Here is a 17340-nt window from a genome sequence, read left to right on the forward strand (position 1 = left end):
TGTATAGTTTGAAGTCAGACATATCAGTATTCTTGATCCTTTTGTCCTCACTAAATGCATACACGAAAGAGTAATCCAGACTTTTGGCCACATTAAGTCAAAATGCAGTTTGTTTTGGTGTTTTATGCAGACATAAAACTTTTTGAGCAGTAGTGTTATTGCAGAAAAGAACAGCAAGATTTGACTTTAACATAATTCTGATATTAATACAGGAGCTTTTCAGAGAAATATTTTTATTTAAGCAGGTTGTCTTGTCCAAGCTCCTGACTTGTTATTATTCTAAGATTTTTGGAAGATTTTAAGACTCATTTGCCTCCAATTAATAAAACAAAGCAAGTCAGCTTTGGCATGATCTGCATCTGGACATCTTAAAGTCCCTAAGTGATCAGATTATTAACAGAGAACACCAAAAAGAAGATACCCGGTAAATGAAAAAGGACACAGGCAACTGGGTAAAACCCTCTCAGCTTTATTAAATTCCAACAGCTGTATTCCTGAGAACCGAGAAATGGTACTGAAACAAACCAACACACAATCATTCATGAGTGGTGTTCACACAAAAAATAACTGAGACAATACAGTAACAGCTTTTGGACCGAGTGGCAGTAAACACTGAAACTTCTCTGAAATGACAGTCTGGTGACTCTGTTGTGTGATGACTGAATTGTGAAAGTAAACAACACCAACTGCTCTTGTTGTCATTTCATTTGAGTCAAATTCTAAAAATAAAAACCCACATTTGTCCAGTGCTGTCAAGTCCAACATTGTTTGATTAAACATTGATTTATTTGTACCAGCAGGACGTGTGAGAGGAAAGTTGCTGCTGTTGAAGCTAAGGACACAGGAACGGCTTGTACCACATGCTCTCCTTGTCAAACGTTTCTGTGTGCCCAACTCTATGAAAAATTAGCACTTTTTCTAGATTAATTTGCTATATTCAAACAGCCGGCTCCCCACTAAACAGTTTATCATAGAAAGGCACATTAAGAAGCATTTATATCTGATTAAATCTACGTTTGCATCTATGTACATCTACAGCAAAACACCTGTCAGCTTACAGCATGTTAAATAGTAACCATCACTTCAGCCACAATACTGTACAACTACCACACATGTAAAAAAAAAACAAGAATAAATAAGAATAGAAGAAGAAACATATTTACATACTGAAATCATGACATTTCCATTCATTGCTGCAACCTGGTTGTACCTGGATGAATGGCTGCAGTTTTATCAAGGAGTTATTTTTCTCTGTGAGAGTTTTATTGTTGTGGGTGTTTTGATTTCAAGGCACAAGAAGAAGAAAAAAAAATGAATGAAACTAACAGGCTGATTTCAGCTACCTAGTTGGTTTGTGTAGAGCCTGTCAGCATGGCCACCTGATCTGAGTCAAACTGCATGCTCACCACAGTTCACGTTCTTATGTAAGACCCTATTTTTATAATTGAGAAAATGGTAGGAAGCATAAATGAGAGAGAAATTAGGAAGTTCCCACAGTTCTTTGGCTGTGTCAAACATTCTTTCTTTTCAAGATATTTTTATTAGATTAAATGTATTTTATTGACAAACCAGGTGAATTTTCCAGTATTTTACAGCAGTAGGGACCTTGGGCATGGGTTAGTAATACATAGTCAGGTATGAAATATTGGTTTTGTGCACATGCTTTGTGGCAAATGTTCTAAAACATGCAAACAATGTGTATATATTTTAGGCCATTCCAAAAAATGCATTTATATTGACTTCTGAGAAGACTATTTGTTTATATACTGAATATTGACCTAATTGAAGCTTAGCTCAAAAGGGAGACCATTTATAGGGCTGCAAAATAGCCAGAAAATTTTAACAATATTGATGTTTCAATATGCAAAATATAAATGTTGCAAATAAAGGCAATAAATTAAAGACATACACTGTTTTTCAATCAGATAAAGTATTACAGGAAAATCATTTTTTCCTAATGCAGCCCTAGTGTGTGTGTGTGTGTGTGTGCGTGCGTGCGTGCGTGTGTGTGTGTGTGTGTGTGTGTGTGTGTGTGTGTGTGTGTGTGTGTGTGTGTGTGTGCACTTCTGTGTTACAGAGAAGTAAACTCAGCTGGTTTCACCTCTGATGGCTCTCCCGGGTTCATGTTTCCCACAGCTACAGGGTCAGTCTCAGGGCTGTGTGAAAAAGCCCTGACACCGCTGTAAAAGTATGTGGGTTAAGATTTGTAACAACGTCCAAATGGCCAAGATGAAAAGTGTTTGAGAGATTGTCAAGTCAACACAAGTGCTACAGTTCCACCTTCAGCATGTGAAAGTTATGTCAGGATGTTATGGAAACAATCTACTTGTTCTGTGACCAGAAGTAAATACCAGAAAAAAAAATCATTCTGCGTAGAAAAAAAAATCAAAATAGGGAGTAAATAAAGTGAGCTGAGCTCTTTAGTGGAGCAGATATTTGAACCAAAGTGTTGACGAGTCTTTAGGGGCTGATTGGTGGAGGGGTCTAAGCAGCTTAGATGACCTCCCTGCTGTTACGAACAGCGCAGCAGAGCACCATGCTGAAAATCATCCCGATTATCTGACGAGAAAAAAAAACGTCACTCCCGATTAGTGGCGAATATTTCTGCTTCCTCTGGTTTCCTCACTCACCATGACTCCGGCGATGCCAATGCCCACGTAGCCGATGATGTAGAGTTTATTGTTGAAGAATTCCTCGATTCTGGACTCACAGTCCTGCAGAGGAAAGATAAGAGCAGTGAGGTTCCTCTGAATGCTGTCAGGATGTTTAGGATCACAGTCATTAGGGAACAACGTCTGGAGCTGATTACAGACCGTAGTGTTTGAACCAGACTCAAAGCATCGGCTGGCTTTGGTTCCACAACAGTTGAGCTAAAAAGAAGAAAAACACAAGACAAATAATGTCACATAGAGTATACATGTGCATATTGTGTTTTTATAATATATAGTCCTTCTCAACTCACCACTTTCTGGTATGAGAGGATCATTGTACTGTTGTTGTTTTCATCATAAGTCTTTTTGTAGAAGTTCTGCACATCTTCAATGATCTGTGAGAAAGACAATTAGGTATCAGCATTTTAAAACTTAATCCAAACATTTTAAACACTCAATGAAGAAATGTACCTTGTCTTTGTTTAGGAATCCAAACACTCCTGCTGCCACTTCAGAACCAAAAATAATCAGCAGGCAAGCAAAGAACTGAAGAAGGAAATCGTAGATGATGCTTTTAGAACAGATACGCAAACACACACACACACACACACACACACACACACACACACACACACACACACACACACACACACACACACACACACACACACAGAGTCTTGTTTATAATCATTTGCAAGAACTAATATTTTTTCTTGCTTCTTCGGGACCACCCTTACTGAAGGGTTATACAGCAATATTGAGGACCACCCTGACAGTTTGGTCATCTCACTGAACTTCATTCCACTGAATCTAATGCAAATTTTGTGGGGTCCCCACGAAATTCAGTCCTCACACCATGATGATGCTGTCTGGCTGCTGTCCCCAAAATGGTGCAAACAAACACACACACACACACACACACACACACACACACACACACACACACACACACACACACACACACCAGCAAACTCATAATAAATGTGCTCACCGAACCCAGCAGGCATTGAGATTCTCTCACAGCTCCACAGCAGCCAAAGAACCCAACCAGCATTATCAGACTGCCAGCACCAATCAGTATATACACCCCTGGATACATTGGGGCAATGCAGGAAAAGGAATGATACTTAAACAATATTGCAACAACACAAAGACTAAAGTAAACAAGCAAAAATACCAGAATTTAGAAATATCAAACTAAATATTAAGTCTGATTGTGTTTTATTTTAGTGAGTTGGGTCTTAAGGCAGCTTTTTTTCTGAACAGCAGCTTTTTCCATTCCTGGTTCACGTGGCAGTGACCTCACCAATGAGTCATCACAAGAGGGCAGCAGAGTTTTAGAAATGTCAGCTGAAGAAAGTCAACGTTTCACACTGTAAACAGTAGTGTGGTTTCAAAAGCCTTTTAAAAACTGAACTTATTCAAACATGTTATTCTTTATATCTCTTTAATACCATATTGTGTACTTATATAATAAATTAGACTAAGGGTAAGATTAAAGTAAGATATTCCAAGCCTTTTGACCTTTTTATGATTTCATCCTTAAAGAACTCAGATTGAAAACATACATAGAGATTCAAAGCCTTGATCTCAGCAGCATGCTCACATACACACGAGTCTGTTCAGAGGCAAATGTTCCACTCAGGATGGTACATCAGGTGCAACAGACAGGTAAATCTCATAGGAACACAGAAAAGGAAGTCAGTTTATGGTTTTTTGTTCTTTTATTTGACTTTGTTAAGCTGAAGTAATGCTTTTTTGGATTACTACTTTTTCATAGCAAAAATATACTTCTTTAGGGGAAGTTTGGCATGGTGAATAGAAACAGCAACAGTATATGGACACATATCTCCCTGTCAAAGTCTAGACAACAAGTAGCAATAACAAAAAGCTTTTGGTTGGTCTAGCTACACTCTGTTGTATCATGCCTAGCCCTAAGCCCAACCCTCCCATGATTTGAAGATTTTTGGGTCTGTTCAATCACAGCTCTCTTTGTTTGTCGAGAGACGTTGGCGGGCTTAGCACCAAAGCTGCGATAGTGAAAATTTACAAAGATGGCATTGGCTCAGTAATGACATTAAGTAGAAATGGCTTTGGCATCAACCTTGGACAATTTCGAAGTGTGCTTTTCTTTCAGGCATGAGAAGATGTAGGTACTTAAGTCATTTATTTAAAAAAAAGGATGTATGCTTCTCCTGTGGTTAAGTCATAGCCACATGTAGCACACTAAAGTCTGATTTATACTTCTCCATAAGCTCTGCAAGGGAGAGACGCACATGCATTGACAGAGACGTTTTGCTCTCAGACATGTCCATCACCTGGGGAGTGTTGTAAAGCGATTCCCCGCCCTGACAACAGAGGGCATGGTGCTTTTCTGTGGTATCATGCCACCATTACACTCATGTATCCGGTCCACGATAGTGTATTTACTAATGTGTTTATATATTTCAGAGACTTTATTACACAGACACATTTGTCCTTTATTCTCCTCCAACTCTTTATGTGGTTGCCACTGCTAAGCCATACTCTAAACCCACATTTCACGTCATTTACGTCCACAAATAAAATATTTGCGCCATGTTTTGTACTCCTTCAGTCACAAGTGAATAAACGTTCATATTTTTGGTCTTTTTCAGCAATACGTTTCTCAATCTGTTCCGTGTCTCTCGCTTTAATATCTTTTAACTTTTTGACCAGGCAATGGCAGTGCTGTTGAACTTATTACAGGAAGTGACATTCTGACCAATCACAAGCTTGCAGACTCCATCACTTTCAACAGATGTTTAAAAATTTGGGCATGTCTCTGTCACCCTTTGTAAGCCTGTCAGAGATAATAGCGTTGCATGTCTCCACACTGACGCAAACGGAGAGGTATAAATCAGTCTTAAGAAAGCCGAATCCCACCAATCTTTCAAATGAATCACATCTGACTTTATTTGCATCCACTCATTAACACAAGCCCACACATTACCATCATTATGGGATTTTGTGCAAAACTGTCTTCCACATAACTGTACTTGTGTACAATTACTAAAAGTAAAGCACCAATCAGATGAGGGAGGATCTCTTCTGGAGCCTGTTGAAATAACAGATATTAAAGTAAGTTTTAAACAAACTGCTGGGCTGTGGGAGTACACACACCCAGCATGCAGCTAATTGTCTGTTTCCCACATAGATCTACCTCTCTCCTATTTCTGTCCTAAAGTCAAAAGGTTTTCTGTGATTTTTATATTTTTGTGGCTTTTCGTCTGTCTGCACCTTTCTTTTCATCTGGGCAGACAGACTGACTGAAAGGTGTTGGTGGGGTCTGTGGTTTCCCCACATCTATCCTCAGTCAATATGAGAAACAGTCAGTTCCTGTTTTCCCCCATATCTTCTGCATGCATGTGGAAAATTAATGCTGTGTAATTACAACACAAAAAAAAATATTTTTTTTCTTTTTCTTTTTATTACCTGCAGTCAACTGATAAAAAAAGCAGTTATAAAATATTTTGTTCTCTGTCTTACTTGACTAAAGATCACTCACCAAGGAAAAATGTGTCTGGAGCCTTGTTGTCGTTGAGAAGAGAAACAGTTTCTGGGTCAAAACGCAGCCAAAGTCCCACCGCCAGAACAAATGAGCCCATTAACTACAGGAAGAAAAAGAGAGGAGGGGCAGTTATGATGCAGATTCAAGATAAAAAACGGGACTAATCAATAAACCTGCACAACCTTTATGTTGATCCAAAACAAAACAAGGGATGAGCTTTTATTATTATGGGTTCTTCTTCTTAACTCAATTTTCTGTTTTGTTTGAGTCATTTTTCCACTCAGCTTTTTCCCTTTGTGCAAGCAAAATGTATTGAGTAAAATTTTTCATAATTGGCCTGGAACTTGGAGGATTTTGAATCGTGCTCATGCAACAGTTTACAGAAAATGTAATTTACAGTACGTAACTTTAAAACAACCCCCTCAGCAATCTCTGACTTTCCAGTGTGGAAACAAAATGACGTAGTTGCTTGTGGGCAGCAGTGTGGCACCTTCAGCCCAAGACAAGCTTTCCAGCTTGCTTGGAAATGTGGCTTGTATTTTTCATTATTGGTGCATATTAAAAATGTATCTGCGCTACAACTCGACAGAAGACTTAGAAGCTTATTCTCTGTGAGTAAGGTGATTTTTATTCCCTCAGAACTGTAATATATTTCAGGGTCGAGGTGAATGCTCCACTGAAAGATCAGTATGAGAAGGATAATGTTCTATTAGAGCTATAAAACACCACACTGGAAATGTATGTGTGTGTTTGTGTGTGTGTGTGTGTGTGTGTGTGTGTGTGTGTGTGTGTGTGTGTGTGTGTGTGTGTGTGTGTGTGTGTGTGTGAAAGAAGTGAATCAAAGTGACTAAAAAGAGAATTTAGTAGAGGTTTGTCACATGATCTGTCCATGTGCCAGATCTAGAACCACTGTTTGTGGAAATTTGCATGCATGACCTCCAGCTGAGCAAATAAATTGAACAGGATCAAACTTTGGCATTTCCAGCCTAATTCCTCTTTGAGATCTCTCGTTCACCAAATGTTTTCTGTTTGTCTGGTTCTGAATTTCTCCTTCCTTTAATTAATTAATTTATTTATTTTGTATCATCCAGATCTGCAGGTTATATTTTACCGTGTTGTTCAGAAGTGCAGCCAGTAGCTGAGCTGTAAGCATCAGAATGGGACAGGTGTTGGGAAGCAGGCTTCCTCCCAAACTCAGGATTTAGTGTCATGCACGGGTGGGGGAAGGGGGTGGTCAAGGATTAGCAGGTTCAAAGTGATAAAGCACAGCTTGGATTAGTGTGATGAGGGAGTCTGAATCTGTTCAAGATCGGTATTTGTCAGAGTTCTTGGCGGTGCGAGAGGAAGAGGAGCTGGGCCCTACCCAGGTCCTGAAGCGAGTGGAAGAGAACGTAGTTGTTTTGATAAGAGGTTTACCCACAACCAGCTGTCATCACCGTTATTGTTAAAAGCTTTCTCAAAGCCTCAAACTAATATGCTAAATGCATCACAAACAGTAGCACTCATGAGCCTGACCATCCCAAAGGACCTATTAACGCCCACTCTACCATCAGACCCCATGCTCCACCCCCATTAACCTTCCACACCCCTCCCTTCTCTTTTCCTGATCCTACCCACCCCCCATCGACCCCACCTCACTTCAGTCGCTCCCTCCCTACCTCGCCAGAGGACAAAGACCCACTGTTTCTCTGTGACCATGGCTTTAGTGCTCAATAAGAGCAATACAGACAAACACAATAAAATGAATACAAAACCAGGAGGGAAGACAGGGAAGTAAGTCATTAGAGGAGCCATCATCTTTTTTCTCTGCCTGAAGACACACACACACACACACACACACGCACACACACACACACGCACGCACGCACGCACACACACACACACACACACACATGCACGTACGCACACACAAACCTGTTAAACAAGGAAAATAAAATTCAGCCCTGTTGTCAGATCCCTTGTGTCCACAAACAGAAACAAACAATAACTGAATAAGGTGGGGATGCCGAGGCTGAAGCTTTATTGAGCTTACAGCTAAGGTCAACTTTTAAAGAGCAAGTCACCCCCAATTCAACTGTTTTTTCTTATAAACTATATAAATGCGTGTCTAATCGTGCTGCAGACATGTGTAGTCAATAGTTTTGCACTTTAGTGCATTTTAGTTACAATTTTAATTCTCTGCTTAAAACTGTCAGTGTTGTTCCATTGTCAGGTAAAAACTCTGCACTGCATTTGAATTTAAATCTGCCATCGCTATTGGCTAAGAGGTCATATGATGTCACAATGTTATTGTGAGCCTGTGTGTGTGTGTATTTGTTAGCGACTCCGCCCTCTTGGTATGCTAGGCAACAGCATTTGTTGCATTTTTTTTAAACAGGAAGTACCCTACCAGTAATATTCTGGTAGGGGATGACTTGCTCTTAATGAGTGATTCAGTTACGGGTATTTCCATGGAAACCAGAGCAGAGCACACAGGACTGTGGTCTTGGTCTGAAACTATATCTGTGGTACTTTGCATGTTTAGAAAAATAAAGAAACAAGCTTTTACAGTAAATTAAAGCAAAGCTGTTTAAGAACATCAAGGGTAATTGGTGAGTGATTCAAGTTTTCCTAAAATAGTCCTTTGTCTAGCCAATGTTAGGAGAATAAAAATGATGCAGGGGCACATTAAAGTGATGGGCAGATGGAGAGTGTAAACACAGTGAGATAATTATGGGTGGAGTAAGTCTCATTGTGCTCAGCGACAGGCAGGGCTGGTGGAGTTGACCTCCACCATAAAGTGTGTTTGCGAGGCTGCTTGCTGAAACATTATTTAGTATCTATTTAAATCCTAAACTGGTGCATTTTGCCAGACATCTTCTGTTCTGGAAGATTTCAACATTAAAATTTGCAGAAACAAAACAAACAGATACATGAGATTTATTAGAACATTTGAGGATCACTGTGTCCTGGATGGTTAAGGATTTTCAACAACAGCCAAAACAATGAGCTGCTTTGGTTTGTTTTTATTTAAACAGTTATCTGACCAATCAGAACAGACCTGACCCTGAGATTATTTTAAAATGCTAAACAAACTGCATCAAATTTTGCACAGAAAACATATCCAGAGTCATGTACGGGTTTGTGTCACCTAGGTCACCTCTCACACTCACTAAATCTGAGATGATGCAGAGACTAAATGAGCGCCCCCAGTGGCTGGTTTCAGTAAAAGTACCTTAAAGAACAAGTCACCCCAAATCAACTTTTTTTGTTGATAAACTATATAAATGAGGGTCTAATCGTGCTGTAGACACATGCAGTCAATAATTTGGTACTTTAGTGCATCTTATATACAATTTTAATAATCTGTCTAAAGCTGTAAGTGTTGCGCCTTTTTCAAGTAAAAACTCTGCTCTACATTTAAATTTAAGTCTACCATCACTATTGGCTAAGAGGTACCCTATGATGTTAGCTGGTACCATATGATTTCAAATGCCGCTCTGTGTGTGTGTGTGTGTGTGTGTGTGTGTGTGTGTGTGTGTGTGTGTGTGTGTGTGTATTTGTTACTGGCTCCACCCTCTTGGTCTGCCAGGCAACGCCACATTTTTCAAACAGGAAATAGGAGTGGAGTTAGACTCTGGGTGGGGGTGACTTGTTAAATAAAAAGAACAGGACATTTTACACTGGGCTGGGTTATAGTTCGACTGGTCACTGTTACTTCACCTGAAAGAGAAGCCTCGTTTGCAAATTTCATGAAAAATCACATTAAAATGTGATTCTTCTTTTACATTTTAGAAACAAAAGTTTCATTCTAACTGAAGGAGTTTTGGTGTTCATTTCTTTCACCATTAAACTTAAACAGTTAAAGAATTAAAATGATATTTACACCTGCTCTAACTCATTTTTATGTATCGTAGACTTCTATTTAATTTACCAACTTTTGTTTGAATATTATAAATGCTGCATTAAAATCACAATTATGTGTTTTAATATTAAATGCATGAAAAAAGCTGCTGCTCAGTTGCTAGTAAGTAAAAAAATAATGCAGTTCAGCAAATTATCAGCAACTAAAACAGAGAAACCAAAACAAACTGAATAACATGGAAAGAAAGTTATACCTGCTGGGATTATGAATTCAAAATCGGAATTATTTAAATCGCTGCAGGTAAAATCTATCTGAAAGTTGCTTCATTTTTATTTTATTTTTTGCATACCAGAACAAAGCAACACTTGTCTTCACCTGTTTACCAGACAGGCGTTAATCTTTAACAGAAAAGGTCAATAGATCACCACACAACTCTACTTACACCGATTATATTCTACAAGACATGTACTACAGTTATGATGCAGAAGAAGTAAAGCAACATTTCCTGTAGCCATTTACAGTCACTCACCATCTATCTTTCCACAAACAACAGCATTTGAAAGGCTGTGATTAGAAGCCAAGTCAGTTGCCAAAAGAAACTACCTGGAGTAAACTGAATTCACTTTGCACACATGGCAAGATAAAAAACTACATGCATCCAATGAATATCATTATGCTGATCTATTTTATCTGCATCTGGGTCAAACTCCTGCCAACTGTCCCTCTTTGGCCACGTGAGCACACAAACATGCACACCAATATCCCTCTCAATCTCCCTTTGACCCTCCTCTCTCATCCCTGGTCTATCTTTTATTTGTGTCTCTTGGACCTCTACGCATGTCCCCCTGGCGCCAGGCCCCCCAACATCTTCATTTATCTTTCCCAGTGCACACTCAGATCTTACTAAACATGGGCACGAGAGGACTGGTGGGACAGGCAGTGCTGCTAAGTAGAAGCCAAGCATCATATTGAAATAATGCTATTGTCCTGTTATTACAATGGATCCATTCACAGCACTCAGCAGCTGATCCACTCCACAGATGCTTGTTGGAAATCTTTGTGCACGCTCACAAATAAGTGATGAGTGTGAAGCCTGAGAGAAAACATCACCCTAATGTGTGTAAACCCTTCAAACAAGAGTTATTAGATGCAATAGGCACAGATCTTCCACCTGACAGTGTCTGATTGAGTGATCCTCTGGGATCTGCTAGTGATTATAGAGCTAAAAACTAAATAAATAAAAAAAAGGAAGCAGCTGAAGATGTTGTTATAAAGATTTGCAGAGTTTGTTAATGAAGCAACATAGAATCAGAGAGTTGTTTTCTATGCAGTCTGTCTTTTTATCCAGTCTTCCTTTAAAAAACATGCTTCCACGGGAAAAAAGAGGGCGGATTTTTCCTCTGTGGAAAATCTGATTTGAGCCCGGTGAGCCAAAACTAAAAAAAACTCAGATTGTCTCCCCTTCTGCGAGTCTTTCCCCGGACTATTAAAAACTCATATTAGCCTTTAGAGTGCGGATCATGCATTTAAAAACACGAGTTGGATTCATCGGATGCTCGGACTGCTGCACTTGCTCAGCTCGCATCCAATCAGCGCGCAGCTTCAGCCGCGAACTTACCCAGAAAATGAAGTTGAACACAAACAAAAGGTACTTGACACATTTCATTCCTCCTTCCACCTTCCCCATGTCGGCTGGACGGCACCGTGCTCGTGTTGATCTCCGTTAAATGCTCGGAATGTTGATCTGGCTGCGCGCAACGTGACTAACCCGGTGGCACAAGCGTGTAAAGAAGAAGCCCCCCCCCCCCCCCTCTCTCACACACACACACACACACACACACACACACACACACACACACACACACACACACACACACACACACACACTGCAGGATCCGCTTTTAGACTCTAGACCGCCCCTTTCAATAGTGCAAAGGGTGGCAGGAGGGGGGGTTGAGACTACTCGATGGGAACTTGTTGGTTGTTGAGTGTTTTCATTTAAAACCAGACGATCGTTTACCTCATTGTCTTTTTCTAACGTTGCCCACTGATGACGCAATGATGAAATTTGTCTGCAGGATTGTTTACTAACTATAAAAAAAATCAACAGGACAAATCCTTCAACACAGGAAAAGAAAAATATTTGCAAGACTTTTGCACAATGCTTGCATACAATGTTTTTTTAACTCCTGCCACAGCTTAGCATTAAAATATCAACGTGAAACTGAAAACCAGATGTAAAAAAACTAAAATTTTATTTGAAATAAGCAAAGAAATGAAAAGCAGCAGGGTAACATAAATCTAGTTCTCATTTCTTATATGGAAAAAATCATCACATTTTACACATATCAGCTGTGTTCATGTTTATGATAAATAATAACTTGTTCAAACTAAGACACTCACAAAAACAATGTCTTCATGCAATTACTCCAAGTTAACAAAAGTTCAGGACGGTTTTGCAACAAAATAATTTGTTAAGACCAGTTACATAACTTCCTTTTTCATAAAGACGTCATGCTGTACAGATTTACTCACAGACAGGGGTGGACTGGGATCAAAATTCAGCCCTGGAATTTTCTCTTCCGACCAGCCCACTACATTAGCCTCAGACACTACATAGAAGTCGGCAAAATTTTCAGCATCTCCTCTCTGTATACTACAAAGGATAGTCATATTCTGTGATAAACAAATAAAGAATGTAAATTAACTCAAGGACTAAAATGACAGCTACATCAATCAATCAATCAATCAATCAATCAATCAATCAATCAATCAATCAATCAATCAATCAATCAATCAATCAATCAATCAATCAATCAGTCTGTCAATCAATCAATCAATCAATCAATCAATCAATCAATCAATCAATCAATCAACCAATCAGTTTGTATTGATTATAGTGTCAAATAACAACAGAGGTTGTGTCATGACTAAGGGTGGGGCAGGAAGAATAATGGGAAGAGTCCTGGTGCTACCTTTCAAGTTTTTAGTTTGTGACTGTAAAAATCTTGTAGTGTACACTCAGTGTTAGTTAAAAACAGACCCAGACAATAAAAAACTAAATATCCTGATAAATGATCTAAATAAATAGCAGCATTAAACTTCTTTGATTTAGCGGTGACTTCGTCATAAAGAAACCATCAATAGAGAACTGAAAAGAACATGGGATGCATCATTAAGTCTCTAATCTTCCCAAATTAATTAGGATTTTATAGAACATTATAAATTTACTGTTCAACAGCAAACCTCTGGTACAGTGGAAGCAGAGAGAAAGCAGGTCCTCAAACATGGATGGGGAAACACATGTCAAGAGGCCAAACTGTGAGGGACATGGGAAACATTAGTCTCTAATAATCCACAATTAAGTATGATTTCATAAAACATTTTAACTTACCATTTGAAAATAGACTCAACAGCCAAACTTTGGTACAGTGGAGGCAGATAGAAAGCAGGTCTTCGAACAAGTCCACAATGAACAGAGGGAGAACGACTCCTCAAATATATCAGATCAGCCTGTAATAGAGAATAAGTGATGATTTAGTGTACATGATCACACAAAATTAAGGATTAATACCATGCACAATAAATCTGTAAAGGATCATTAAAACAACAAATAAGGAATGACAACATCTATAATGTGTGATGATAACTTTATTAAATATTTCCCACCTTTCAGTGGAGCAGCTTTGTAAGCAGCTAACTCTTCTCTGCTGGTCTATCGATCACAGATTGCAGTTAGAGGCAAGGTCCAGGCAGTACAACTCAGTGGGAGAAAAACTGTTTTTGGAAGAAATTTCCAAAAAGAAACTGTCCAAATGTTTTCCCTGAAGACTTTTTTTTACAGTGATTAGATTCACAAACCTGCCATATTATTCATTCCTATGTTGCTGAAAGTCCTTTCTACTGGTCAACATCACACATTTTTGAATACACATGTACATCTTTAAGGGAAAATTAATTAGAGTTACCCTCAGTCACTGCTGCTTTCCACCGGAGCCAGAGGGAAAATAATGAGAATGGAGATTAAATGGATGTTTCATGTTAGCCTGTGATTATCAGATGTGTTGGGAACAGGACAACTGCATTAAAAACATCACGGTCGTACTTTCCCCCCTCAAGTTTCTCCTCCAGCCTCGGGTGGCAGGAGGATGAGAAACTGTGACAGAAGGGAGAAAGTGACGGGCAGCGGGACAGTTCGACACACTTCTCCATGATGCAACAATCAGTTGGATCGTCCTGCATTGCCTAGAACAATGAGTTCTGATGATAATCCACGGAGTTTGAAATTTAAATCGCTCCACCACGTCCACCACGTCCACGGAGGAGCTGTTAAAAACCAGGTAAAGGAGCAGAGCGGAGAAGAGCAGGGGGCTGTTACCACAAATCTGCTTCAAACAGCAGTGAATGAATGTTTCTGATCGCCATGCATTAAGTAAAATAATAAGTTTTGATAATAATCTGTGCAGAGCATTAAAATTATATTTTCTGATCTACCAAGGGCGCTGTCGCGCTTACATTTGCGCCTCTCATAAGCGGCCAATAGGAAGGGACAAGCAGTAGAGTACACGAGAATGTACTGCCCAGTAACACGCTGGCGCTGCTGGTCCAGTCCGATGGAAAGGGGGTCACTCACTGTTGAACTATGGGCTCTTTAGAATGTTGTGATGTCACATGAAGCCAATCTTCAGCATATATATTTAAACTAAATCAACCCAAATACCAACACTCACGGCCTTTTTAGCTCATATTACATGATGACGGCTATAGATATAAAACGTTTTCTACTTCTTATTGAACACACACATCATGTTTTAAAATGTAACCTAGCCAGCCCTGTGCTAATGCTACTTACTGTAGTGTTGCCCATGATGTCCCGCCCACCCTAGTTTGTGCTGCTTGTGATTGACAGCCCTGTCGCAAGGCCCTGAACCAGTCAGCCCATGACAATGAGAAACAGACCAATAATACATCTTGATGTGGGGAACACACGGCTAGCACTCGGTAACCTATTGACCGGCCCAATTTGTAAGAAATCTGAGAGCGAGAGAGAAAGGCGAACAAAACGAGTGGATGAATGAACGAAATAATTAATAAATGTCAGACCGGCCTGGCGGCCCCGCCCACATTGGGTTCGTCGGCCCACCGGGACGGCTCCCGGTGCGCCAAATAGTCAGTCCACCCCTGCTCACAGAGCTAATCTGTTTGAATTTTATAAATAATTACTATCATGCCCATTAAAGCTTCTTCAGAACGGATCAAAGGGATTAATGGCATCTTACATAAAACATTAAACAATGTAACATTTGCATGAAGTGCTGTGATATTTTGAAGATTAAAGCTGCCTTAAACTTTGCAGTTCTGGTTTGCTTCTAGCATATAGGGTATCCATTTAGGGTATCCTGCTCACAAGGAACGGAGGGGCCTGAGAGACTTTTCATTCACTCGGTAAAGTGTCATTTTAGCGCACACTGGCTTGAGAAAACAATTTAAAAATATGAAAAAGTAATTTAATATGCCTGTAAGATACCTGGAAGACACTCGTTGCTGGACTAGATGTTCACTCTTTGTCTTGTTGGATGTAAAAGCTATTTCTCCAAACTGAGGCTGCTCAGAAATCAACTTACCTTGTGTTTGTTGAAAGCTCACCTTAGCCACGTTGTGTTTTAGTGCACTTATTGCCTTCAACACTTGAATTAAAAATGATGGTGGTTTTATTTTTCTTTTATGGAAAATATCAAATAGATTTAAGGAGCTATCTAGCCTAACTTACTTATAGACACTGCAGAATACCGCAAACCAATTATTTATACTACAGAAAAAAATGTTTGTTTCATCATTAATATGAGCCTTTTTTTGTAAATAATGTTCTGTTTTCCACTGATGGTAACAAAGAATTCCTGTTTTGTTACTTTTCTTACTATTAATTTGTCAAAATTGACCTGCTTTCTTGGCATTAATGGTTTGTTCCAACATACTGTTATTTATCATTTGCTAATCACAAAAAAGATAAAAATAAAAGCATAAACGTTAAAATGAAAAGAAAACAATGGATGGAACCACAGGGAGGTATCGTGTAGGACAGCATGGACATTTTCCTCACAATGGCTCGGTTGGACATCCGAAGAGTACTTCATGTTTCTTATTAGTGGCAATTAGAAAATGTCCTTTTAAAAGAAAAAAAAACCAAACCAATAAGGAAGGAGGACGGAGATTTAGGAGCACTGTGCAGACACTTGCACAAAATGTCAAGTGCAAAAATAAAACAATAAAAAGATCAGGTACCATTATTGCTAGTTGGTCATTCTGCCTGAAAACATTATGGCTTCGTACTGCAAGTGTGTGCTATGAGAACGGCCGGGAACATTATGGAGGGCAGAAAGAAAACAGAAAAGTTTAGTTTGAATGCAGAGAACAAGCTGACAAGACCCCAGGATCCCAGTTGTGTTGTGGTGGCTCAGTTGCAAAAATTACACAAGTTCTGGGAAATATCTGGTCATCCTTGTATTGTGAGGTCATGCTTATGCAATAACACTGTTGTTTCAACTGTGACTACTTCTAGCCCTTCTGAACTTTTTATAACACTTAACCAGTGTTGTCTGTTGAAACCAGATAGAGTACTTTGTAATACAGTTTCTTTTCTTAGAGGAGGAAAGTGATCAACACGTCAACATTTATCAACAAGACTCGAAAGAGTTTGTTTGGTGACTATTTCTTCAAGTGTGTGGCAGTGTAACGCCATTTGCTGGTGAAATTATATATAAAACAAAATGTGGTATTGGTTCATTTGCAGTATAAGTAAGATAATATGAATTAAAAAACATCTGCTTCAATAGCTTAAAACATTACAGAGAAACAATCAAGCATACATCTCTAATCTCTCAGCCTAATCAAAATTCCTTAGCTAATATGCTGATGTTGCCTGTCGATTTTCATGTGTGCTACTTCTGTATAATTTGACACATTTGCTACAAAACCTTTATTAAATAGTCAACCTTTATTAAATCATGTTTTAAACTTCAGCTAAAGCATCTAAAATAATTTACTGATAAACTTTTGATCAGACATTATTGATGATAGGATTTAACAGGAAAGTTCCTTATGTTTGAATTTCACCGTAGATTTTTACTTGGGATGCAGCAGCAGGTGGTAGAAGAGGGGGTGACTCACTCATGACCACAAGAGGGCGACATTGTCAAGCTAAAAGTCATGTTTGCTTTCAGCATAAACTGATGCAGCACATCCACACTGGGTTTTGCATTGTGTGTGTGTGTGTGTGTGTGTTTATTTATTTTTTTTACCTTTTGGGAACTTAGTTG

The 17340-nt window shown here is 39.1% G+C and overlaps 1 protein-coding gene across 1 annotated transcript; it reads right to left on the reverse strand.

Annotated features, from left to right (window-relative positions):
• Positions 1-2419: 2419 nt before the first annotated feature.
• On the reverse strand, positions 2420-11825 carry LOC107390965 (CD9 antigen). Its single transcript, XM_015967987.3, has 8 exons — positions 11643-11825; positions 6178-6280; positions 3643-3740; positions 3123-3197; positions 2963-3046; positions 2814-2870; positions 2631-2714; positions 2420-2559 (listed from the first exon to the last, which is right to left on the reverse strand). Exons 1-8 carry the CDS (start codon positions 11709-11711, stop codon positions 2494-2496), a joined length of 636 nt encoding a protein of 211 aa, XP_015823473.1. The 5' UTR covers positions 11712-11825; the 3' UTR covers positions 2420-2493.
• Between the last annotated feature and the right edge of the window lie 5515 nt (positions 11826-17340).

Source organism: Nothobranchius furzeri, chromosome 15, assembly GCF_043380555.1.
Source record: "Nothobranchius furzeri strain GRZ-AD chromosome 15, NfurGRZ-RIMD1, whole genome shotgun sequence".
NCBI lineage: Eukaryota > Metazoa > Chordata > Actinopteri > Cyprinodontiformes > Nothobranchiidae > Nothobranchius > Nothobranchius furzeri.